At 33.8% G+C, this 26,397-nt stretch overlaps 4 protein-coding genes across 6 annotated transcripts; 2 read left to right on the forward strand and 2 right to left on the reverse strand.

Annotated features, from left to right (window-relative positions):
• Window positions 1-462: 462 nt before the first annotated feature.
• Window positions 463-2,618, reverse strand: LOC109094580. Its single transcript, XM_042727160.1, has 7 exons — window positions 2,525-2,618; window positions 2,151-2,234; window positions 1,713-2,051; window positions 1,257-1,610; window positions 1,065-1,175; window positions 939-967; window positions 463-802 (listed from the first exon to the last, which is right to left on the reverse strand). Exons 2-7 carry the CDS (start codon window positions 2,191-2,193, stop codon window positions 710-712), a joined length of 969 nt encoding a protein of 322 aa, XP_042583094.1. The 5' UTR covers window positions 2,194-2,234; window positions 2,525-2,618; the 3' UTR covers window positions 463-709.
• A 1,790-nt stretch (window positions 2,619-4,408) lies between these two features.
• Window positions 4,409-7,233, reverse strand: LOC122137933. Its single transcript, XM_042727161.1, has 7 exons — window positions 7,163-7,233; window positions 6,874-6,952; window positions 6,398-6,745; window positions 6,052-6,312; window positions 5,854-5,961; window positions 5,719-5,753; window positions 4,409-5,568 (listed from the first exon to the last, which is right to left on the reverse strand). The coding sequence occupies exons 1-7, from the start codon at window positions 7,169-7,171 to the stop codon at window positions 5,443-5,445; spliced, it is 966 nt and encodes a 321-aa protein (XP_042583095.1). The 5' UTR covers window positions 7,172-7,233; the 3' UTR covers window positions 4,409-5,442.
• A 6,541-nt stretch (window positions 7,234-13,774) lies between these two features.
• On the forward strand, window positions 13,775-16,276 carry LOC109053805 (immunoglobulin kappa light chain-like). Of its 3 annotated transcripts, XM_042727153.1 has the most exons (6): window positions 13,775-13,856; window positions 13,936-14,292; window positions 14,385-14,738; window positions 14,866-14,973; window positions 15,088-15,122; window positions 15,459-16,271. In XM_042727153.1, exons 1-6 carry the CDS (start codon window positions 13,811-13,813, stop codon window positions 15,525-15,527), a joined length of 969 nt encoding a protein of 322 aa, XP_042583087.1. In that variant the 5' UTR covers window positions 13,775-13,810; the 3' UTR covers window positions 15,528-16,271. The 3 variants fall into 3 exon arrangements, with proteins under 3 accessions (XP_042583087.1, XP_042583088.1, XP_042583089.1); XM_042727154.1 differs by lacking the exon at window positions 14,866-14,973 and having other exon boundaries at window positions 15,021-15,122; window positions 15,459-16,276; XM_042727155.1 differs by lacking the exon at window positions 14,866-14,973 and having other exon boundaries at window positions 13,776-13,856; window positions 15,459-16,272.
• A 3,717-nt stretch (window positions 16,277-19,993) lies between these two features.
• On the forward strand, window positions 19,994-21,400 carry LOC109055725 (immunoglobulin kappa light chain-like). The gene is made up of 4 exons (XM_019072911.2): window positions 19,994-20,131; window positions 20,398-20,464; window positions 20,547-20,903; window positions 21,000-21,400. Exons 2-4 carry the CDS (start codon window positions 20,419-20,421, stop codon window positions 21,398-21,400), a joined length of 804 nt encoding a protein of 267 aa, XP_018928456.1. The 5' UTR covers window positions 19,994-20,131; window positions 20,398-20,418.
• The last annotated feature ends 4,997 nt before the right edge of the window (window positions 21,401-26,397 follow it).

The raw sequence follows: 26,397 nt of genomic DNA on the forward strand, positions 1-26,397 counted from the left end.
AATCCATCGCTATTTGCACTTAGTGCAAAGGTTAAGTTTATTTATTGTAATCATTAAAAAAAGTTGATAGATTATCTGTTTTGTTTTTGATTCATTGACCACAAGGGTATTGACCTATAGGTCAATAAATATATTTCTGAAACATTGTTTAATGTTCCTGTGAAAATATTGCTCATTCCACATTCTAGACACATGAGAAGTATACTGTAATTTGACTTATTAATAATGTTGTTGTCATGAGTAAACATCATAAGTATGTGTTAGTAGTAGTATATTGTAGTCTAACTACCATATTAAATAATGCCAAAATGGTCACAATTGTCACATTTCAGGACCACGGACAGGGATTTCAACTTCTCCACCTCTTCTCAGCCTAAGACATTTTCAACAAATCAGTAGATCTAAAACTGATATGCTGTGTTGATGCAGGAATCAAACAAACAGGGGTCCATGAAGGTCGGTTTATCAGTTTATTTGATGGAATAATTTTTGTTTTTGTCCAGAAACAATTTTTATCTCAGAAATTTCAAATAAATTTCATAATCAATTAAAAAACAGCAAGTAAAACACTGATTTAAATGTGAAATATTTTACTACTGCAGTACTCTAATAGCACTTCAGTAATCATTATCAATTAAAGTACTTTTTGTAAACAACAGAGAATTTATTTTTATCAAAATATATAGATTTCTCATGTGCAAATATTAAATTATCTTGTATGTTTTTCTCTGGGTCTTCTAGGGGCGCTGGACTTTTGTTGAAAGCTCAAAGCAGCATAATTCAATGCATCTCTATCTTCATCCTAAAACAGCAATTGACATTCAGTCAGATATATTGCCCATAAAGGCAGCATAAGCAACATGTGGTATAAAAGCACATGAAATAATAAATTGTAAATAAATAATAAATAATAATAATAATAATAATAAATTGCTTACCACTAAGTGACCAGTCTGAATATTCCCATCTTGAAAAACAATAAGAATTGGTACATGTGACTGCACTGTCTCTGAAAGATGTGGATTTTTTTACACATTAGAGAAAATTTATGAAGTAATTCCTACCTTTTCGTCGCTGCATGTACAGCTGTGTGCCCAGAAATATGATCACAATCACTGATAAACAGTTTAAAGTTCCTAAAATCAGGGCAATTATACTCCAAGGTTCCTGAAAACCTTAATAAAAAATGAAAGTAATTTAAAAATATTAGCAACAAATCTTTGAGCAGACAGAAATTTTGCATCTTAAATGGGCACCTGGCATGTCAGGTTTTCTTGCATCTCCAAACAATATCTCTCCACATGCAGCCACAGCGCAGTAGTAAATCCCAGCATCAGAGAGACTGAGGTTCCTCTTGGGCAGGCTGTAGATGCATTTGTGTGCAGTAGAGTTCACATCAGAGCTTCTCTCACATTGAGCGTTCCTGTGCTCCTGTGTGAATATAATTCCTGGAGGAGATTCTCCAGATTCACGTCTGAACCAGTAGACGTTGTGTTCTCCTGCACAGCTCTGAGTGAGGACAGTGCACTGCAGCGCCACTGCAGAGTCTTCTGGATGCACTGGATCTGTGGCAGTTGTCTGATGGTCAGACTGCATGTTTAGTTCTCTGCCTGAAAAGAAAATAAACCACAACGACATAATGGTAATTTGACCAGACACAATGTGCTAGAATACATGTGCCACAATAAAATGTAAACTAACATACTGCTAACCTTTAACAATGAGATCAGTAGCTTCCTCAAATATGAACTGATATATAAATTTAACACAATAGTATGTTGCAGTGTCTGATTCTTTTGCATTGGTGATGCTCAGATTAAAACTGCTATCATCTTTTGCTACAAAAAAGCGATTATGTTTGTCAAAGCCATTTTCAAACACGACAGATAAAGCTTGATATGATGAAATGATTGAAAGGGGTTTCTCTCCAGCTTTTTGTTTGACCCAAACAACAGTGGTTCTTAATTCTTTTGGATAAATACAGGTGAAGGTAACATTGTCTCCAGCTTGAACAATCTTCAGATGATTCTGAGCCACATTTTCTGAGCTGCCTAGACAAATTCAAAATGAAATGTCATGGATGAGAAAATGGTTAGTATTACTTGCTGTTGAATTGCTTAATTATTCAGTACAGGCATATGCATACTTACATTTTAAAACGTAAAGCAAAAGGATGAAAAAATGATTAATCATTTTTAGGAGATGGTTGATTCAGAACGTCTAGGGTGAATCATCTAGAAAAAAATAACAATAGTAAAAAAATTACATACATGTAATACGTGAAGTAATACATGAAGATGTATTTTTTTTTTTTTAGCAAAACAACTTATTTTAGATGTTGCTAATTTTTAGGTTACCTGACCACTGTTTTACATCGTGTGGATTAAAAATATATTTTTTAAACAAATGTTTTAATGCAGGACTACACGTTATTCATGGATATGTTAAAAATTTTGCTTTTCAAAGCTGATTTACAAAACAGAAGAAAAAAAAAAAACTGGCTCTGTTTTAAATCTGTACTTACAGACTTCATTTAAGATCATGGTTGGTTTTCATGCAGAGTCTATGACAGGTTTATCTTCCTTCTCAACACAGCCCAAAAGAGAAAGACACACAGAGACTCACCTTTATATACTGTACCTCCCTGTACAAAAGAAAATGTACATGATCCTATTGGCTGATTCACCATAATGTTCATCTTAATGGCATGCTCACAGTCATAGTAACAGCAGATTTAAAGTTTTCTAGCAGACTGACACACTGACACCTGAATGCAAATGAAACATGTACAAAATATTTATTGACACAAATGAATGTATTGACACATCAAAGTATTTATGTTGATTTAAACATTTGATGATATTGGAGAGAGATGTTTGTTTGTTGCTTTTCAACAGAAGAGGTTGTACCTGTATCAAATAATACTGTAATTCTGTAAGTTGTTATGTGGAAACTTTTTTTAAACACAGAGGTTGGCTGCGAACATAACTGAAGTGTATGTTTTTCTTCCTTCCTGCTTTCACTCTTTGACCACAGCTAGAGGATCCTGCACCACTGTAATGCAACAACAGAAATTCAAAACCAGAATTGAGGTCGGTACCAGTGTAAAACCTTGACCTTGGATACCTTAAAGTGGTTTGTCTTTGCTTGCCTTGTTTAGCATTATAACATGAAGCACATAATTATATTTAATCTAACTAAATGAAGTATTTGGACCATTAGGCCACTTAATTATGAAGCAAATGATATGACATAAATGGACAGTAGAAATTCTACATCATTCATTATTTGGCATTATTATTCTGCCTTCTCTTCATTCATTATTATTAATTATAATACTCATATCTGTTTGTTAGTCACATCAGGCATGACACACTGTTTATCTGTTTATGTATTGAAGCATCTTCTAAACGTCCTATTTTTTTTTTTTAAAAAGTGAATTTTTTTGGCAGTTGTTGAACTTACTGTATAATTAGTGTCAGAAAACAATCAAACAAACAAACAACAATAACAACATAAAACTGTGCATGTAATGGAAAAGAGCAATGAAAATAATTTCCGCTGAGAATGGTGTTTGTGGGCTGTCAATGAGTGTGGGAGGTAAGAAAAAAAGAGCTGGGTGGCTAAAATTACTAAAAATAAATAGATCACATGAGCTCCCTGATAAATAAATCATTGATTTATTCACTTATTTATAGACACCTTTGCGTATGTAATTCAGTAATTCATCTATCTTTTGTAAACAATTAAATTGTTAGTATTTTACACTGTTGTGGAATAGTGTGATTTATTCCTATGATCCACAGCAACAATAGCAAAAGGAAACAGCAGTAATAAAACTAGGGAAATTGTGTATTTTTCTAAACCCATTTATCAGAGAGAAGCACTTTAAATTTTGAACTTGTTTTCGCTGAAGTCTGCCTTAACAAGTGTATAAGTACATAGAACAACTTCACCCTTACATTATCTTTTTTGTTGTTGTTAACTTTCTGTGTTCTTGTAATTTTGTAGTTGGACTAAACTTGTACCACACTGTAAATTGAGGTGTCTCAATTCAAATGAGAAAGGGCATGCGGGTGGAAAAAAAAAATCAGGACTAGAGTATATCGACCTGGTTCTTGCTGCTGCCGACTGCACATGAGACCATACAGACTATTTTGATGGCCTCAGGGTAGTTTTACTGTTTTTCCACCAGAGGGAGTTAATATGCATCCTTTGACTATCATACAGTATCTACTGTATGCCCACCTTTATTATTCACTCTGATATTTCACTTACAAAGACATTTAAGTGTCATCACAAATGTTTGCACCATGTCTCTCTCAGGGCTGGCCATCATGTACTATTTGAGATTTGCTGCTATATTTGAAAGGACCTGTTATTAAGTCAACTGGCAAACATAGCAAAATGCATACAGCAAAAGTATTGCTATTTAATAGTTAGAATATGAAAAGGTACAATTTAGAACAATCAAACAAAAACATACATTTTCTAAACATTATTTATGTGAAGAGTTAATTGGACATTAACCATTACCTGCGCGTAAACAGTAATCTCAGTCCTCATCTTTTATATTTGCATGTAAAAAGACTGTTACAATATGGTTTCTGAAAATGGTCGAAGTCAATTATGAAATAATTGCTGTACGCTAGTTATCTACAGTGTGTAAAATGAAAAAAAAAAAAGAAAAAATAATTTTGAACCATGATCTACATGGGTCAAAGGTCAAGATGAGCTATTAGTACAGTCTATTACTGAATAAATTGCACATGGGAAATGCACATGCTTGTGTCACACTTTAAATACATGGGCAGTTTATTAATGTAATGTCATCTCTTCGTGAACAAGCATGTCATCAATTTCTAGATAGATTTACTATCTAATCAAGTAATGCTATTACATTACAAAAGCAGTATGACTAAAGAATGGTATTTCAGTACCACGGACAGTGATTAAACACAATTTCAGCACATTTTGTTAATATAATATGTCATTTACACAACAGCTTCTTAAACATAATGTTACTATTAGACAGAAATGTATGTACCAATATATGCCACATAAGTGTGTATATTTATGTATACATATACAAAAATTAAGGTAATGGTTAAATATCCAATAAAAACAAACACTGGTACTCTGATTTCATGGGTTTATGAAATTTATAACTTCTATTATAGGCTAATAATTAAAAATTCAGTTTGACATACTTTACCACTAAGTGGTACACCAAGAGAAACCAAACACCTCACTGGCGAATGCAGTTATTGGCTGGAAGAACATGTAGAAATAAGTGTAGTTGTGTGTGTGTGTGTGTGTGTGTGTGTGTGTGTGTGTGTGTGTGTGTGTGTGTGTGTGTGTGTGTGTGTCTAAGAACTTTAACTTCTAAATTTTAGGGCTTCCAAATAGAAACCTCTGAATACTTTTCAATTGCAATTACATTTATTGATATCTCACTTGTGCATATATTGAATTGTCTTGTGATTTTCTCTCTATGGGTCTCCTAGAGGTTGAGGGCTTTTGTTGAAGTCTCAAAGCTGCATAATTCAAAGCATCTGCATCATCAGCCTGCCATAAAACAGTAGTTATGAAATATTCAGTCTGATGGATTACATAAGAACATATAATTCATTGTAATACTTTGATTGGTAACAGTAATCAAATTCATTGAACAGATATTTGTACTGCATAATATCAAGAAAAAAGCATTTAGCTTACCACCAACTGACCATGCTGAGTGTTATGCATTTTATCTTGAAGGAACAATATGAATTTGCACATATTATAGATTCACTGATATTGAACGCTGTATTAAAAATTAAGAATGGTATGTTAACATGAAATAATGCATACCTTTTTGCCGGTACTTGTACAACTGTGCACCCATAATGATAATCACGATCACAGATAAAGTTATTATAATCAATGCAGCTGTAGTCCAGTGTGTCTGGAAGCATTTGTCTGTAGTAATGCAAATAAACAAAATGTATTTTTAAAAATATATCAGAGCCATCTCAGGGAAATTATTTTAATTGAAACTTAAATAGGCACCGGGTAAGTCAACTTTTCTTGTGTCTCCAAACAGTATCTCTCCACATGCAGCCACAGCGCAGTAGTAAATCCCAGCATCAGAGAGACTGAGGTTCCTCTTGGGCAGGTCGTAGATACATTTGTGTGCAGTGGAGTAGACGTTGTGTTCTCCTGCACAGCTCTGAGTGAAGACAGTGCACTGCAGCACCACTGCAGAGTCTTCTGGATGCACTGGATCTGTCGCAGCTCTCTGATGGTTAGACTGTATGTTCAGTTGTGCATCTAAATAGAAAACGTATAAATAATATTCAGTTTAACTAAACAGAATATGGAACATGTAATAAAGCTTTTAATTGTTTATCTTTACCTTTTACAATAAGATCAGTTACATCTCCAAAAGTAAACGTAAAAAAATGTTTAACGCAATAGTATGTTGCAGTGTCCAATTCTTCTGTGTTTGTGATGCTCAGATTAAAACTGCTATCATCTTTTACAAAAAAAAAGCGCTTATGTTGGTCAAAGTCATTTTCAAATTTGCCAGGTAAACCTTGATATGATGAAGCAATTGAAAGGGGTTTCTCTCCAACTCTTTGTTTGACCCAAACAGCACCAGTTTTTGGCTCTTTTGGAAAAATACAGGCAAAGTTAACACTGTCTCCAGCTTGTACAATCTTCAGATGATTCTGAGCCACAATGTCTGCATTATCTGAGCTGCCTGAATGAAATCAGCAGATAGGAACAGGTGAGAGGATACTTAGTTTTGCTTGCTTTTAAGAACAATCATTTAGCAAAGTAAAAACAAGTATGAATTTAGTCTAAGTGTAACAAAATATAGTTACTTACACTTTGAAATGTTAACCATTAGGATGAAAAAATGAAGCATTTTGTAGAGCTGGCTACAAAGAGGCTGAAATTGAAATCTCTACCATGAGAAAGAAGAGTGAGAGAACACATATCCATATGTATAAATAATAATAATAATAATAATAATAACAACAACAACAACAACAACAACAACATACTTTCAGGACACTTCAAAACAGTAAACTTCAAAACATCCATCACTCTAGTTAAGCAGCAAACCACCACTCTCTCTAACAAACAAAACTCTGTTTTAAAATTGTATACTTACAGGCATCATTAAAGATCATGGGGTTGTGCCATATAAATCATCAGACAGGTTTCATGTCCCTCCTTGTTAGTGAGACTGAAAGAGAAAAACACAAAGAGGTTTGCCTTTATATAGGCCACACTTCCCGCTGCTAAAGAACAACAATTTTACAAGATTCTAAGTGTGTGTGTGTGTGTGTGCATGCGTGCGTATGTGTGTGTACATAAACACCTACATAAAGACATAAATTCATAAATACGTCTATAAACAAAGGAAGTAGTAGAGCTAAAGCCCCCAGAAATTTTGCACTGAATTCAAAAAACACATACAAAATAGGAACAATGCAATGAAATGAAATGTTTTGTTTCATTTTCTTCTGGTAATGCATATGCTAAATAAATAATGAATTGATAATCATATATCAGTTGAACATTTACTGTTAGATCTTTAATGCCACTTTAAATGTCGGTTCAATGTTTTGATCATCTGCCACATTAATGTCTTTGAATCATCTTCATTTGGGGCATTTCTCTGGTAACTACTGATATGCGATTTACATTTACAGTATCATCACTTGTATGTGGATCACATAGTCATTTCAGAAATAAATAAATACTAAATAAATTCTTTTTAGAGAGCTTAGATGGCTCACTGATGCTCAGCCATAATGAATGTTGTTTTTGAAACACATCTGATCTATATGTACTTTGTTTTGTGTACATTGTATAGGGAATTATGCATATTTGGATTATGGGAATTTTACTAAATTAAATAACAGTCAAATACTGAGATACAACAAATTAAATAGCATCTGATATATATATATATTTTTAATTTAATAAATATAAAGGCCCGTTTTAAAGATCCTATTGTTATTTTTTTTTCATGTAAATCACAGGAACCCCAGAAATAATGATTGTATAAAACATAAGAGTTTAGAGAAAAAGCCATTGTACCACAGAGGTCTCTGCTAACTGACTGATCTTTCAGTCTAAAATTAAGAGACCATTTGAGCCACGTTCACCACAAACGTCCACAAGCGATTGTAACATCACAAAAAGAATGTGATAGAATAGTGACAATAAAGTACCAAAATGCTTGCCTTGACTGATGAGGAATGTGGGCTATGACTGATAAAGATCGTGGCAGCAAGTACTACCTCAAATCACACAGTCACGCTTAAATAGAACCATCATTTGTCTATATAAGGAGAAGATACTAAATGGAGTTCCAGTCAGAGGCCACAGTGTATGACATCATTTCCTGTAGAGTGACTGACAGGAAGAAGCTGCTCAGTACAGCCTGAGAACTGCTGTGGTGAACATCAGCGGAGAAACATTGAACTTCTTCATTGACACAATTGGACAATTGAAATAAAATATAACTACATTAACCATATTTTATAATGTGTTAGAATGAAATATTAGAAATATTAATTTGGATGAATAAAAGACATTTTATCTAGACAAGAAATAGGTTTTTCAAAATTCATGTACAGTGCATATTTACCTAATCCACCTGTTATGTGTGTGTGAGAGTATATATATATATACACACACACACACAGACACACAATATGTACAAGTTATAAATAAGAACATAAGAGTGTTTGTTTGCACCTCTGTGCACACCTTTGCAAGCATGATTTGCACACATCACAGTTTTATCATTTTCCAACCACAGGACTGACCCACTGACATGTTTTCACACCTTTCTCTGAATCAAAACCACACACGCAGCATTCTCTAACTAAAACATTACTTGCCTCCATTATAGGAGTCAAAAATAACCTTTCCATGTGTACGTTATTGTCACAAGTTATTCCTTAGTTTTAAGTCTAGCAGAAACAGCAAAAACAGCAAAATCATTGCAATGATTCACAACAGTACTGTGTGAAACTGAAAGTGTTCTTTTACTCATGGTCTTATATACTGTAATAATTAGTATAAACCAATACTGCAACAATACTTATCAGACTCAACTTTTATACCTTTAGAGCCCACTTTACACCTTAGAACTGGGGCCAGGCCTGCTGATGTACTTGAGAACATGTGTGGCTCTTATACTGTCTGCAACCATCCCTCAGATACACACAATGGACCTGGCCAAGTCATAGACTGACAAAAGGTTATTTAATTTAGAGATATGATTAACATTTGCAAAGTGTTACATTATTCAAAGATTTAGAAATGTATAAACCTGATTCCAAAAAAGTTGGTACACTGTACAAATTGTGAACAAAAACAGAATGCAATGATGTGGAAGTTTCAAATTTCAATATTTTATTCAGAATACAACATAGATGACATATCAAATGTTTAAACTGAGAAAATATAGCATTTTAAGGGAAAAATAAGTTGATTTTTAAATTTCATGTCATCAACACATCTCAAAAAAAAAGTTGGGACAAGGCCATGTTTACCACTGTGTGGCATCCCCTCTTCTCTTTATAACTGTCTGCAAACGTCTGGGGACTGAGGAGACAAGGTGCTCAAGTTTAGGAATAGGAATGTTGTCCCATTCTTGTCTAATACAGGCTTCTAGTTGCTCAACTGTCTTAGGACTTCTTTGTTGCATCTTCCTCTTTATGATGCACCAAATGTTTTCTATGGGTGAAAGATCTGGACTGCAGGCTGACCATTTCAGTACCCGGATCCTTCTTCTACGCAGCCATGATGTTGTAATTGATGCAGTATGTGGTCTGGCATTGTCATGTTGGAAAATGCAATGTCTTCCCTGAAAGAGACAACGTCTGTATTGGAGCATATGTTGTTCTAGAACTTGGATACCTTTCAGCATTGATGGTCCCTTTCCAGATGTGTAAGCTGCCCATGCCACACGTACTCATGCAACCCCATACCATCAAAGATGCAGGCTTCTGAACTGAGCGCTGATAATAACTTTGTTTGTCCTTGTCCTCTTTAGTCCGGATGACATGGCGTCCCAGTTTTCCAAAAAGAACTTCAAATTTTGATTCGTCTGACAACAGAACAATTTTCCACTTTGCCACAATACATTTTTAAATGAGCCTTGGCCCAGAGAAAATGCCTGCGCTTCTGGATCATGTTTAGATATGGCTTCTTTTTGAACCTATAGAGTTTTAGCCGGCAACGGCGAATGGCATGGTGGATTGTGTTCACCGACAATGTTTTCTGGAAGCCCAGAATTCCTGAGCCCATGTTATGATTTCCATTACAGTAGCATTCCTGTATGTGATGCAGTGCCGTCTAAGGGCCCGAAGATCACGGGCATCCAGTATGGTTTTCCGGCCTTGACCCTTACGCACAGAGATTGTTCCAGATTCTCTCAATCTTTGGATGATATTATGCACTGTTAATGATGATAACTTCAAACTCTTTGCAATTTTTCTTGGAGAAACTCCTTTCTGATATTGCTCCACTATTTTTCGCCGCAGCATTGGGGGGAATTGGTGATCCTCTGCCCATCTTGACTTCTGAGAGACACTGCCACTCTGAGAGGCTCTTTTTATACCCAATCACGTTGCCAACTGACCTAATAAGTTGCAAATTGGTCCTCCAGCTGTTCCTTATGTACATTTAATTTTTCCGGCCTCTTATTGCTACCTGTCCCAACTTTTTTGGAATGTGTAGCTCTCATGAAATCCAAAATGAGCCAATATTTGGCATGACATTTCAAAATTTCTCACTTTCAACATTTGATATGTTATCTATATTCTATTGTGAATAAAATATAAGTTTATGAGATTTGTAAATTATTCCATTCCCTCTTTACTCACAATTTGTATAGTGTCCCAACTTTTTTGGAATCGGGTTTGTATTTTAAGGATATTGTAGATTGCCCTGTTATACAAATTTAGCAAAAAATGGCAGTGAGCATTGAGCTTTTCCATTTGCAATAACACGCATTTGACCAGCAGATGTCTTCAGTGTGCATGATTCTAATCAGTGTGCAAAGTAAACTATTTTGAATGATTTTGAATAAAGAAGCTTTATTTTTCCCTTAGCAGTGGGCATATAAAATAATATTGCAAATTAAAGTAATCAGTTATTGGAATCAATAATAAGCTTGAGGCTATACCAGCATGCTGAGCAACTCATGAAAAATGAGAGAGAGAGAGAGAGGGGGGGGGGGGGGGGTGTTGGAGATTGAGGTGTGAACAGGTGTCTGAGGGACCCCCCCCAAAGCACCTTTGTGACCAAAATGGTAAATACTATCTCCATATTTTTCTGGAATTAATCTATAAAGACCTGATGGTATTGATATAAACAAATTTTAAACAAATAAATACATCAGGACTAATTTGCATGAAAATCAGAACATTAAAATGTATATAAGATCATATAATATTTATCAATAATTAATAAAAAAAAAGAGCCATGCTGAATGAAGGAGAAATATTGTACATCATTTTACGTAGTTATGCTTATTTTATGAAAAATTAAATTCCTGGGTGACAAAGCAAAAATATTTATGAATATTAAAAAAAGAAGTGATATTTGTGATAAATTTCCTCTAGTGAAAAATAAATATACTTTATGTATTTGCATGTTAAGTATACTACACATACATTTTCATATTTATGTACTTAATAAAATGTCCTGCAATTGTATTTTTTGTATACTAAACTGGTATATTTAAAGTCTAAATTGGAACAACTAATTTTGTACTTAATGCACTTTAATTGTGCAGAAGTAGTGCTGAAGTGTGATTAAAGATATACTTAGTATATTTTATTGTGCTAAAGTGGAACTATTGCAAGTATACTTTAGGTAGATTTTAAATATTTTTATTTAAAGTCCAATATTATTCAAAGATCATACAATCCTCATTAAAAGTAACATTAAAACACATTTTAAACGTAATATTATGAAAAGTGCATTGTGCACAAGTAGTATGCCAAGTAAAGTTTAATTATAATTTTAATAAGTCTCGAGTTAATAGATTTGAACTGTACTTAGTATGAAATAAATGTATTTTAAATATATTACTTTTTTATTATGGTCTGTCTGTGCATCCTAATTATATTAATGAACAAGTGTTGGTTCTATTAAGATATTAATGTTTTAGTTTTTGCCTTGACAGACAGACAGACAGATTTTCTCGCACAGAGAGAGGGATTTCTTTCTCTCGTGTATGGTGGAGTCACGGATTTTGTTGTCTGTTCGAATATCTGGGGAATGGACGTCTGTAGGATTTTCTCCCCTCTCTCTTTTTTCATTCATTTGTTTTTATTAATTGCTGTTTGGCTTTACACTGTGTTTGATCCCAAATTTAATATTTCTGGATAGGTTGTAGGTGTTAAATTAGCATCTTGCTGTTAATTTTAAGTAACAGGATTCCCTATAGGCTTTACATGAGTCAGTTCACACTGTGACAGGCCACACACTTCTACTAATCAGCTGATATGCCCATTTTGAGATTTTTGTCCAGTCAGAAGTGGTTTTACTTTACTGGCACTCCTGCACAGTTATTTGTAGTGTGTTCTAAGATACTGTTGTGTTGGATAATAAAGTAAAATAGTCTCTCTGCATTGAAGCCATAAACTTTTGTTTCAAATCCTTGAATCTTCCCTCAAAGGCCAGGTCAGCTTTAAGGAAGGCAGTGTGCGTCCAACAGTCTATTGTTGATACGTTCTTTTGGGATGTTACTGAATAATTCTAAGAGTATTTAATACAAAAATTGCATAATGCAAAATTAAACCATACAAAACTGAAATTATGCTATAATAAGTCATATTTGAACACACTAAATGTATCTAATTGGAAGCTGACATTATTATTACAGACCATAGTGGTCTCACATTTATGTTCTGTTTTGGTTTATATTTCCCTGCATATGACCTAGTTTTCCTGTGTTCCCTGATTAGTTCATTAGTTTCCACCTGTGTTGATTAATCATCTCATTAGTTCCCTTTGTCTGGTTCATGCTTATAAGCCCTCAGTTCTCCCTTAGTCTTTGTCTGTTCTCCGTCATGTTTAGTTGTGTTATCACTGTCTCCTGGTTCTTGCGGTTATTAAAGTATTTTGTGTTTGAATCGCACTCTTGATTCTCCAGTCCCATTCCTGGTACACATCGTATGCTGACAACTGGTTTGTAAAGATACTCTAAGAAAATTGTTCTGCCCCTTTTTTAAAACAACCAGACAAACTTCAAAGTGGGAGTGTTTGATCTTTGAACACTGCCGTGTATAAAAGAGGAAGCAGCCTAAAATAAGACATACTACCAAATTGACATACTGTATTCATCATAACCAGGGCTCTTCTTTTAAATACATATTTTAATTTTGTTTCATGATACCAATCTGAGATTAATACATATACTGTATTAATATGTATACTGGATCTGTTTTACTTCTGTGAACCTCAACCGTTATTAGAGGACTGCAATATCGAATTAACATCTTTCTATTAAGTTTGTAAGTAATCCCTTAAAACATTTTTACCAAATTAATGATAGCAAAACTATGTAGGTTATACCTGTATTTTTTATTCTTCCTGTGTTGTTTTAATTTAGTAACAAAATTGAGTTTTTTTTTTTAATCTTAGATTTGGATGTTAACAGGGTCAGTATGTTTAAATTGTTAGTAATCTAAAAGTAATTCATTTTGTCCATTTAAACAATTTTGGGGTTCTGACTTATTTATTCATGTGTTTATTTCTCTTTTACATTAAGTACAGGTGCTACAAAATGAAGTTCAGAGTTTTGTCTACCTTTTTTCTCCTTACATTTGCAAGTATGTTTAAAATTGTGTTTTAACTGAGCATTTTATTTCATATTTCTGTTTGTTACCATATTGCTTTTTTTGGTTTCAGAGGGAACATGGGAATATGATCATTTTATTCACCAGGATTCTTTGCTATTTGCTGAACTTGGAAGCAGTGTGATTATACCCTGCTCTCACTCAGACGACTATATAAATACTGTTTTATGGTATAAGCATTCTGTTGGAAAGAAACCACTTCTCATAGCGCATTCAGAACATGGCTCTGGAAGCATTACATATCAAAATGGCTTTAACAATACAAATCGATACTTTATCAGATCTGAACCTGACTCTTTTAATTTGACCATCATACACTTGGAAGAATATGATTTTGTGACCTACTATTGTGCTGTGAGTTTCTTGAACATGATTACATTTGGAGAAGGGACAATTCTTCTACATAAAGGTGAGTTTATGACAATATCTGAGCTTCACCCACAATCTGACTGCACATGCGTGTCGTTTTAATGTATTTACAGGATGTTAAATTTCTTTCAGAGAGTGATGGAATGAGAAGGACCACGGTTCTCCAGCAGCCTGTATCTGACAGACTTAATTCAGGAGATTCAGTGACTCTGCAGTGTTCGGTCATCAGTCAGATCTGTGCAGGAGAATACAGAGTCTACTGGTTCAGACATTCATCAGGACATTCTGATCCAGGAATCATTTACACTCATGATAACAGAAGTGATCAGTGCATGGAGAGATCAGAGAGCAGCTCTTCTACCCAGAGCTGTGTCTACAGTCTCTCTCAGACTGAACTCACACCATCTGATGCTGGCATTTATTACTGTGCCGTTGCCACATGTGGGAAGATACACTTGGGAAATGGAACTAAGTTGATTATTGAAGGTATTATTTGATAATTTGCTAAAAATTATTTTTTAGTACCGCAATGTATTTGGTCATAAGTTGAATGTTATGTATTTTATGTATTTATTGTAGCACATGAAACCTCACATCTATGTGTCTATTTCAGATTTAGTCATCTGGAATTCAATTACTTTAGTCCTGGCAACACTGAACATCATGACCATGATTGTGATTATAACTCTGCTGATAGTGATTCATAAGATCCACATCAGAGGTATGCTTGTGCTTCTTAGTCTGGACTGTATATCAACTTCTTTTTAGCTTCATCTTTCCACAGAGCCACATACTTCATAATTTTATTCATACATTTTGATTTGTTTTTATTAAGATGCCTTGAATCAACCCAGAAATCAATGGAAGCAGGTAATTACTTTTTCTTTTCTAATTTAAATAATCAGAATGTGATTAAAATGCAAATATGATAAAACTGCCTCTACTGTACACAAGGTTAGATTTAAATGTTTAACTATGCTATACAAAATTACTTCAACTTCCAAGCAGTATTAAAGTACCAAAGTAAAAAATGGCTTTAAGCTAGGATTGCATTAAGATATCAAATTCAGTAACTAAATATTTTTTTTTCTCTCTAGAATTAATATTGCTTGAAGTGACTGAATTAATTTTTGACTTGTACAGCAGATTTGTAGCATAATACAAAATGATGATTTTATTTCCAATTTTTGTATTTTCCCTGGGCAGATCATGGATATTGATACCTTACACCAAGAGGATACACGAGTCATTTATACCCAGCGCATCATGCGCTAATTGATAGTAATGACAGCTTTAACATCTCTGCAGGACAACTGCCCTCCAGGAAGAGGATTGGACACCCATATACAAAAGTGAAAAAAGTGACAACATTTCAAAGTGTTTTAAAAACAAACCGAAGAGCAGCCGTTTCAGCCCATGCTTTCTTCAGTGCTCATGAGGCAAAAAAGCAAAACGACAAAATGTCTCCACAAAGATTCAAAATCATTGTCCTTGTGGGGACATTTTTTGGTCCCCATGAGGAAAACAACTTATAAAACCTTTTTTAAGCTTAAAATACAGAACGTTTTGTGTAAGGGGATAGAAAGTTTGTACAGTATAAAAACAATTACATCTATGGAATATCCCCATAAGACATGGATACCCAGTGTGTGTGTTTGATTTTGTTGCATAAGATTGAGGTGTTACAATGAGACTCTGAGTGCTTACATTTTAGTTTTTTTTAGTTTTTTTTTTTTTACCACAAATTATCTATAAAATAAGCATTATCCAATTCAGTCATTTCAAATAGATTTTTGTAATTCTCATAGCATTAACTAAAGCTGTTTTAGCTAGACATACACTTTTATGTCAAAGAGAAGAATTACTTCTCTCATCTCTTCCACCAGGTTCAGGTTGATTCTATATCAATGGTCTGTTCTATTAATTCATTGTTTCGCTGTTTGAATATCATTTTATGTCTTTTTGTGACTGTGTACAGTCATCTCATTATCTCAGCTGAAGAGTAGATTATAATAAAGATTTAAGAACCACACTTATGTTGGTGGGGTGTTTTTTTCTAAATGTCTTTCTGAAGATTTGAATAAGGTGTGATTCTTGGGTCATAAAATAGGATTCTAAATTCTGTTAAAATTTAGTGGTTTATTTTCTGGGGCCCATTCTTCGTACGTCGCTAACTCAGTTAGCTGGATTTGATTGTTGACGATTCGTCCTGATCTTGGATTATTTGGTTCTTCCGAGCTCATCCTGGACTTGCTGTCATAGCAACAGGTCCGTAAGCTTAAACCTGTTTGGGAGCAGGTTTATTTCATGTAAACAGGATTAGATTGCATCTTTTTAAGTGGAGTTGATATTTAAAATCTATTTCAGCCACTGCTACTCTATTAATAGAGTACCCTACTAATCCGTGGACAATCATTTAAAATTATAATCATTTAGAATTTAATTTGAAAATAATATTATAATGTTGTGTAATCTATAATACTATAGACACAGCCAGTTTTACTCCCTGAAAGATTTATTTGTGATAAAATAATAACTTTATAATTGTATTAGAGTCTTACACACATACAGTTAGTCTGAGTCGTACATTAATTTGAGTGGCTACAGTTATTATGGGAGTGGTTTGATGGAGCGAAGGAGATGCAGATACTAAAGAAACTTTAATACTGTCACATAAAAAATCTGCTTCAAAGATAAAATTACATGAATTGCTAATTACAACATTGGATTAAAAATTTAAAGCCTGTATAAATAATAGAAATCGTGAATATAAAAAATTGGGAATCATGTAAAAAATAAAATAAAATAAAAACAGTGCACATTACATCTATCTATTATATAAAAAAAGTAGTTTTTTAATTATATGATGTCATTACGTTGCTGTCTTGCCGCCAGCCAATCGCTGCATTGCTGTCCGTGGTTTCGAGTATCGATACATAACCCCTTTTAAACCAACCCATGAACGCGCAGTTATCTCAGATAACTCAATCCAGCAACCATACTAATCATCAACAACAGGTGCGTTCGAAGAACCGAATTAGCCAGATCCTGATTAGCACGATGATATCATCTTGGATGTGACATCTTAAAGGTTTAGATCAGTGTTTCCCAACTGCGTTCCTGGAGGCCCCCCAACACTGCATGTTTTCTGTCACCTTAATCAAACACACCTGATTCAGATCATCAGCTCATTAGTAGAGACTCGAAGATCTGAATTGGGTGTCTCAGACAAAGGAGGGATACAAAATGTGCAGTGTTGGGGGGCCTCCAGGAACGTGGTTGGGAACCACTGGTTTAGATTTTTTTTTGAGTATTTGATGCCATTTGTATTGATCATCTGTGAATTTATTTATCTCAAACTCATTCAAAAACTGGCACAATAGAGTCAACTTGACAAATCAATAAAATTAAAATAGCATTGGAGTCAAAACCTATTAAATAATTTAAAAGAGATTTTACAGAAGTACAAAAAAGAAAAAAAGAAACATAATCAGGAAACCATTTTAGGTGGTCCTTATACAATGCATTTTTATCTTCCTTACTTTCTCTTTACAGGCCCTACCTGACAACAATATGATGATAATATTTTTATCGTTATACTGCTACTTTAGCCCATTTATTGGAAAGTTTTTTAATCATTTTTGGTAATCGTTTTTTTTTTTTTTTTTTTGACAGGCATACACTGTAAAAAAAAAAAAAAAAAATCTGTGACAATTACGGTAAAATACCGGCAGCTGTGTACGATATTGTAGCAACATTTTAGGCTTTACAGACTTAACTTAAATTCACAATAAAAAATTTAATTCATTAACTGATGTAATGTAAAAAAAACAGCATATTGAAGTACTAATATCTGTTTTGAACCATTGTAATACTGATAACCACCAAAAGCAGGTGGTGATGAGAAAGTCACATGATGAATCAAAGCTCATCACAAAAAGCTCTTCCACAGGCTGAGAAGGGATATACTAATATATATATATATATCTATATATATATATATATATATATATATAGAGAGAGAGAGAGAGAGAGAGAGAGAGAGAGAAGTGAGAGAGAGAGAGAGAGAGAGAGAGAGAGAGAGAGAGAGAGAGAGAGAGAGAGAGAGAGAGAGAGAGAGAGAGAGAGAGAAGGCACACAGTGTCATTCACACAAACACTAAAAACCGTCATGGTAACACACATGATACTGAAATAATGCAATAAACATTAATTTAACAACATTAGATGTAATATAAAACCCCAATGTACACAACTGATAAGAAAAAACTAAGAAGAAACAGTTATTTCAACGAAAAAAAAAAAACGAAGTGTCATGCAGGGAATTCTGGGAGTGTCAGTTTTTCACCGTAAATTGTACAATGACTTTTCTTTTTCACTTCCAAAAACCGTAATTTTAACAGTATTTTACTGTAAAATTACATTAAATGTAATTACAGTTATTCACCATATATAGTATGGAAACTTGCTGATAAGGTTTTTATTTTTTACAGTGCAATTAACAGGTTTTTACTGTAGCATTTTTACAGTCTTTTACTGTTAAAATCAAAATAATTTTTTACAGTGTAATGCAAAAATGCTAAAAAAAAAACAAACACTGAACATGCTAAATGCTGAAAAGTCTCGAGATACATGGAAGCTGACAGAGTGGGACATTATTTAAATATTTTATTTATTGTTTAATTGTTTAAGCTTTTGTCATGCCCAAGGACCGTTCTGTATATTTTGTTTTGTTTCCCTCATGTCCCATGTACCTTTTGGTCTAGTTTTCCCTGCGTGTTCCTATGGCCATATTTGGTCTTCCTGTTCCTGTTCCCTGATTGTGTTCTATTTGATTCCAGGTGTGTCTCGTTTTTCCCTGATTGAGCTGTGTATTTAAGGATTGTTCTGTATACTGTTTTGTTATTTGCTGTTATATGTCGTTCCTTGTTTAACCTTCTGTGCGCTCTTAGTCATGGTTCTCGAGGGCTATTATTAAAGACTGTTTTGTTAAGTTTATTCTACGTCTCCTTGTTCCTTTGCTCCAGTGAAGTGTGACAGCTTCTTTCATTTACTTTTTATTTTTTTATTTTATTTAATTTTTATTTGTATCATATGTTACTGTAATGTCATCTCCATACTGGTCTAAGTGTATATAAAGAGGGACACATGAAAATGGCAGTAAAATATAAAATCAACTTAAATATGTTCATTTATTATAGCAACTCTATGTAGTTTTGTGTATGTTTGTGACTTTGGAGCCCCCTACATTTAAGTGAGTGGAATTCATTGCCATAAATAAATCACTGTCATAATTACAGTGGATAACTGAATGCTTGCATTTGTTGCTGCCGTAAAGCATTCAGCTTTTTTTGCAGGATTTTGTACTTGTCAGTGTATCATCATCAGTGTAACATTAGAATGATTTTGAAACTGATATTTCATGTTAAAACACTTCCATACAGTTAGTTGTTAAGTTGGACCCCCCCCCCCCCAGATATTCTTTAAATATACACATGTATTCAATGTCTATGTGCTTCAGAAGTATTATATTGTAAAGGAATTATTTTTGTTGTTGATAATAGATTGTGTTTGGTCACCAGCTCTGCTAGTGAATATCCACATCTGTAAAGCAAATTTCGTTCTGCCCCTTTTTTAAAACGACCAGTCAAACATCAACATGTCAGTGTTTGATCTTTGAACATTGCCCTATATAAAAGAGGAAGCAGCCTAAGATAAATTGACACTTTCATCCACATAACCAGGGCCCTTTAGTTCTCTTATATATTTGAATTGTATTTTATGACAGTCATCTGAGCTGAATATACTGGATCTATTTTACTTCTGTGAGCATCAATCGTTATTACAGGACTAATATCAAATTAGCACCTTTATCATATTGTAAGTAATCTCTTTAAACATTCAAGGACTTTACCAAATTAATAATAGCAGAATATTTTTTATATTCATAGGCTATATTGTGTTCTTTTATTAACAAAATTAGGTTAATGAGGGCTTTTTTCAATCTTAGTAAAGTACTTGTGTTTGGATGTTAACAGTGTCAGTATGTTTTCATTTTTAGTGATTTAAAAATTTTCATTTTATACATTTAAATACATTTGCATGTTCCAGACTTCTCTATACTTTTGTGTTTATTTCTCTTTTAGATTAAGTACAGGTGCTACAAAATGAAGTTCAGAGTTTTGTCTGCCTTTTTTCTCCTCACATTTGCAAGTATGTTTAAAATTGTGTTTTAATTGAGCATTTTATTTCATATTTCTGTTTGTTACCATATTGTTTTTTTGTTTGGTTTCAGATGGAACATGGGAATATGATCATTTTATTCACCAGGATTCTTTGCTATTTGCTGAACTTGGAAGCAGTGTAATTATACCCTGCTCTCACTCAGACGACTATATAAATAGTGTTTTATGGTATAAGCATTCTATTGGAAAGAAACCACTTCTTATAGCGCATTCAGAACATGGCTCTGGAAGCGTTACATATCAAAATGGCTTTAACATTACAAATCGATACTTTATCAGATCTGAACCTGACTCTTTTAATTTGACCATCATACACTTGGAAGAATATGATTTTGCAACCTACTATTGTGCTGTGAGTTTCTTGAACATGATTACATTTGGAGAAGGGACAATTCTTCTACATAAAGGTGAGTTTATGACAATATCTGAGCTTCACCCACATTCTGACTGCACATATGCGTGCGTCATTTTAATGTATTTACAGAATGTTACATTTCTTTCAGAGAGTGATGGAATGAGAAGGACCACGGTTCTCCAGCAGCCTGTATCTGACAGACTTAATTCAGGAGATTCAGTGACTCTGCAGTGTTCGGTCATCAGTCAGATCTGTGCAGGAGAATACAGAGTCTACTGGTTCAGACATTCATCAGGACATTCTGATCCAGGAATCATTTACACTCATGATAACAGAAGTGATCAGTGCATGGAGAAATCAGAGAGCAGCTCTTCTATCCAGAGCTGTGTCTACAGTCTCTCTCAGACTGAACTCACACCATCTGATGCTGGCATTTATTACTGTGCCGTTGCCACATGTGGGAAGATACACTTGGGAAATGGAACTAAAGATATATTTGGTTTGGATGAAAAACATATAGTACTACACTATCTTCAGTCGACAAATTGATCAAATTTTTCTTTATAGTGATGTTTGAACTCCTAAATCTATGTAACCATTTAACCTTCTTCAGCTTTGACTTTCTGGAATCCAGTTGTTTTAACCCTGTTCACAATCAGTATAATAGCCATTATTTTGAACATATTTCTGGTGAGACTGATTCACAAGATGCACACAAAAGGTAAATATATTAAAATAAGTTTATAACAAAATTAAGTAAGGTTCTAATATTATTATTATTTTTATCATTTTTATGATTATAATTAATTTCATATTAGTTTTTTTAATGTTTTATTATTTTTTATTATTATCCAAAGAAACTTCAAAACAACCCAGAAATCAAAGGAATCAGGTAATCCTTTTATATTGTATTTGCCCTGTAAATTATAGAGAATGAAAATGAGTTCAAATGTTGTTTTCACAAAGCGTTTTAATAAAACTATTTAATTCACATTTTTTTATACTTCATATTAATCAACAAATAAACTATTCTTTCATACATGACAGTTCAAAGATTTAAGGTCAGTAAGCTTTGTAATGTTTTTGAATGAAGTCTCTTATGTTCACCAAGGCTGCAGTTATTTGATCAAAAATACAGTAAAAACTGAAATATAGTAAAATATTATTAAAATTTAAAATGATTTAATTTAATTAATTTAAAATAATGGTTTTCTATGTTTTAAAATTTAATTTATTCCCGTTATGGCAAAAACAAATTTTCAGCATCCAGTCTTCTGTTACATAATCCTTCAGAAATCATTTAAGTTCAAAAGAGACACATTTATTTTAAACTGTTTTTTTTTTCTTTTTTTTCTTTTCTTTTCTTTTTTTTTTTTTTTTTTTTTTTTTTTTTTTTTTTTTGCAAGATTGTACATTTCTTTACTGTCCTGACGTCCTTGATGTTTTCTTGCTGTTTATGGTTAATATTTTTAAATTAAAAAGATATTATTTTGCTGAGACTTTTGTTTTGTGTTGTGTTTTATATATTTAATGTACTGATAGATCAAAATGGTAACTTGTAGTGCAGGTATTTTTATTAAAAGCAGCATGCATTACACTACTGATGAAAAAACTGTTGTGGCTTTAATTTAATACTCAAGGTAAAAGTGTGGAAAGTAGTGTAAGAAAGTAGTGTAAGAAAATTAGATAATTCGATAATTGTTTGTAGGTATTTATTTATTTATTTTCTTGTTTTTGTTTGTTTGTTTGTTTGTGTGTGTGTGTGTTTATGTATGTGTATGTGTGTATGCTTTCTATATATGGAGTAATTCATAAAATGCATGTTTTTCCAATTATGTTGTTTGATCATTATTGTATTTTTCCTTCTGCAGACTGAGGAAACAGATGCCTTAAATTATGTAGCCTTGAGTTTTTCCAAAAAGCCTACCACCTCAAAAAGATCTTCAGGGAAAACCAGCCAAGAAGAAACTGTTTATTCACCGATAACAACGCAATAGTTTAGATAATTATACTAATGCTAAGAAACTGATTGAATTATTTCTCCACTGAACTGGGTGTTATCTGTATACTGTTAAGGGGGTCATATAGGCACCTTTTTGGTTAAAATGAACTATATCGAGTTTCCATTCATTTTAACCAATAAGAAATGGATTGCAGCTTTTACGATTTTGCATTATGCAAAGTTACACAGCTAAGCTTAAAGTCTCCCACAAAAGGATTGTTTTTTTTTTGTTTGTTTGTTTTTTAAATGTAAAAGAGAAGGCTGATCGAGGTTTATCGCAAAAAAATCACTTTATTTGGCCTTCTGAAAGTGGATACAAATAGGAATCAGTAATTAAGATTTATTTACTTCACTCTTCCATGTGCTGTGTTCCATGTCATGTGCAGCTGAACTGCAGCTTATCTACTTGTTTACATACCAGTATCATCCACTTTCCACTTTTTTGAACATTAAAGAGTTAGTTCACCCTAAAACTGCTAAGAGTTCAAAAACATGCACTCTATTTTTGCTTGGGACACTGTGTTAAATTTAGTATCGCTCGCAGATGATCACTTTCCATATTTGGACAAGAGCTATTACATACTTCATCATCTCTGCTCTAAACATGAGCTAGGCAAACAGAGTTTAGCCGAACATAACCCATCCCATTTCCCTCAATTTACATATATTTATGCAAATAACACTGATACAGCAGAATGAACTATGATGAACACAATGACACATTGGATTATACTGATAAACAGAGGACAATGATAAAAACTGAGAATGGACAGAATGGTAATGCTTCACGCTTAACTATGTTAAACCGAAGTGTCATTTGAGTCTGGTCAGTTTTTGTTAAAATAAAGATAAAATTAATCATATGGACTTAGTTAGTAGGCCTACATGTTGGATCATTTCTGAAATATCTAAATAATTATTTGTGTGTATATTTTAATGTAAATAGACTAAATGGGACTTGTCACTGCACATACAGTAAATTGTTGATCTTTTGTTGGTTTGATCACTTCTGTTGTTCTCATTTGTAAGTCGTTTTTGATAAACACGTCTGCAAAATGAATGTAATAAACACTTATTTTATTTGTCTTCCTTTCTAGCTTTTATTATATATATATATATATATATATATATATATATATATATATATATATATATATATATATATATATACTCACCTAAAGGATTATTAGGAACACCATACTAATACTGTGTTTGACCCCCTTTCGCCTTCAGAACTGCCTTAATTCTACGTGGCATTGATTTAACAAGGTGCTGAAAGCATTCTTTCGAAATGTTGGCGCATATTGATAGGATAGCATCTTGCAGTTGATGGAGATTTGTGGGATGCACATCCAGGGCACGAAGCTCCCGTTCCACCACATCCCAGATCAAGATGCTCTATTGGGTTGAGATCTGGTGACTGTGGGGGCCATTTTAGTACAGTGAACTCATTGTCATGTTCAAGAAACCAATTTGAAATGATTCGAGCTTTGTGACATGGTGCTTTATCCTGCTGGAAGTAGCCATCAGAGGATAAAGTACATGGTGGTCATAAAGGGATGGACATGGTCAGAAACAATGCTCAGGTAGGCCGTGGCATTTAAACAATGACCAATTGGCACTAAGGGGCCTTAAGTGTGCCAAGAAAACATCCCCCACACCATTACACCACCACCAGCAACCTGCACAGTGGTAACAAGGCATGATGGATCCATGTTCTCATTCTGTTTACGCCAAACTCTGACTCTACCATCTGAATGTCTCAACAGAAATCGAGACTCATCAGACCAAGCAACATTTTTCCAGTCTTCAACTGTCCAATTTTGGTGAGCTTGTGCAAATTGTAGCCTCTTTTTCCTATTTGTAGTGGAGATGAGTGGTACCCGGTGGGGGTCTTCTGCTGTTGTAGCCCATCCGCCTCAAGGTTGTGCGTGTTGTGGCTTCACAAATGCTTTTGCTGCATACCTCGGTTGTAACAAGTGGTTATTTCAGTCAAAGTTGCTCTTCTATCAGCTTGAATCAGTCGGCCCATTCTCCTCTGACCTCTAGCATCAAAAAGGCATTTTCGCCCACAGGACTGCCGCATACTGGATGTTTTTCCCTTTTCACACCATTCTTTGTAAACCCTAGAAATGGTTGTGCATGAAAATCCCAGTAACTGAGCAGATTGTGAAATATTTAGACTGGCCCGTCTGGCTCCAACAACCATGCCACGCTCAAAATTGCTTAAATCACCTTTCTTTCCCATTCTGACATTCAGTTTGGAGTTCAGGAGATTGTCTTGACCAGGACCACACCCCTAAATGCATTGAAGCAACTGCCATGTGATTGTTTAATTAGATAATTAGGAAAACAGGTGTTCCTAATAATCCTTTAGGTGAGTGTATATATATATATATATATATATATATATATATATATATATATATATATATATATATATATATATATATATATATATCCTTATATTTCCTTATATTTCCTTATATTAATGTTTTCCTCCATAAATAAAAATAGCATGATGATAAAGAAGTTGATTTTTATTTCCTAACTTTAGTGACATTAGACAAATCTGAACTAATCTTTTTAGTGAAAGGATGCAAAAGAATCGCTGTCTGACTGGAAGATTTCCATTACACTGCATTGCCAAATTTCTCTAAGAATATGCTTGAATTGTTATAATTATGTTGAAATGTATAATGAAAATGAAAATCTTTTGAAAATTAAATGTGATATGAAAGACCCTGGGTCATTTATTGATTTAAACAGTATAGAGAAATACTAATAATAAGATAAATGAATGAAAGCATTAAGATATCTCCAGTAATATATTCAAAATATATTAATATATTATATATTAATATATTAAATCAGAAGATGACATAATAAGTATATCCCCTCCCCCCTTTTTTTCAAACTAAAGTGGACCTACTATTCAATTCCCATTCAGTCGGTTCACTCAGTACAACACATGACTATGGGATATCTTGTTTGCACCATCTGCTGAAGACACCTATATCCACGCCTGAAAGGCCAATGACGCATGACGACGTGGATGGGGCTACCTGCCCATAGCATATAACACAGCATCATTCCCTTTGTTCTTCAGCTCTTCACCGTGCTGTTAGAACACCGTCACTTCACATTCACAAGAAAACCCACGGTGGTGACTATTGTTGAAGAAGAAAAGGCATAAAAGTGAAGTTTTTAGCTCAAGTTTAGCACAGCTAACAAATGGCTAGTAAACTTTCTCATGAGAAATGTCTGAGCATAAGGAGAGCATTACTCACCCTTGTCCTATGGCATGTGGGTGTTTATGGTCACAAGCACTGTCTGGAGTGTTGGGGAGTTATCCACGTTAGGTTGGCCCTCTCCAACCCCAGTGTGTGTGTGCTGCCAGCAGTTCTATCGTTCTGCACTTACGCGGTGTGTAGCATATGCTTGGTGGCTCAGTGACTGGCTTACATCAGTAGGTTTGCCTGATTTTCTGTAAGGTGCTGTAAGGTGCTGCTTTGCAGTGATTTTCAATGTGAAAGGCTCTATA

This window comes from Cyprinus carpio, chromosome B7 (assembly GCF_018340385.1).
Source record: "Cyprinus carpio isolate SPL01 chromosome B7, ASM1834038v1, whole genome shotgun sequence".
NCBI lineage: Eukaryota > Metazoa > Chordata > Actinopteri > Cypriniformes > Cyprinidae > Cyprinus > Cyprinus carpio.

Bases quoted from the DNA above. Each gene is read 5' to 3' on its own strand.
- LOC109094580 (XM_042727160.1), bottom strand. From the start codon at position 2,193: ATGATTAATCATTTTTTCATCCTTTTGCTTTACGTTTTAAAAT. The intron at 2,052-2,150 runs GTAAGTATGCAT...GAATTTGTCTAG, and splicing joins TTTGCTTTACGTTTTAAAAT to GCAGCTCAGAAAATGTGGCT. The intron at 1,176-1,256 runs GTGCCCATTTAA...TTTTTTATTAAG, and splicing joins AAGAAAACCTGACATGCCAG to GTTTTCAGGAACCTTGGAGT.
- LOC122137933 (XM_042727161.1), bottom strand. The intron at 6,313-6,397 runs GTAAAGATAAAC...TTTTCTATTTAG, and splicing joins AACTGATCTTATTGTAAAAG to ATGCACAACTGAACATACAG. The intron at 5,962-6,051 runs GTGCCTATTTAA...GCATTACTACAG, and splicing joins AAGAAAAGTTGACTTACCCG to ACAAATGCTTCCAGACACAC.
- LOC109053805 (XM_042727153.1), top strand. From the start codon at position 13,811: ATGAAGTTCAGAGTTTTGTCTACCTTTTTTCTCCTTACATTTGCAA. The intron at 14,739-14,865 runs GTATTATTTGAT...TGTCTATTTCAG, and splicing joins AACTAAGTTGATTATTGAAG to ATTTAGTCATCTGGAATTCA. The intron at 14,974-15,087 runs GTATGCTTGTGC...GTTTTTATTAAG, and splicing joins TCATAAGATCCACATCAGAG to ATGCCTTGAATCAACCCAGA.
- LOC109055725 (XM_019072911.2), top strand. From the start codon at position 20,419: ATGAAGTTCAGAGTTTTGTCTGCCTTTTTTCTCCTCACATTTGCAA. The intron at 20,465-20,546 runs GTATGTTTAAAA...GTTTGGTTTCAG, and splicing joins TTTTCTCCTCACATTTGCAA to ATGGAACATGGGAATATGAT. The intron at 20,904-20,999 runs GTGAGTTTATGA...CATTTCTTTCAG, and splicing joins GACAATTCTTCTACATAAAG to AGAGTGATGGAATGAGAAGG.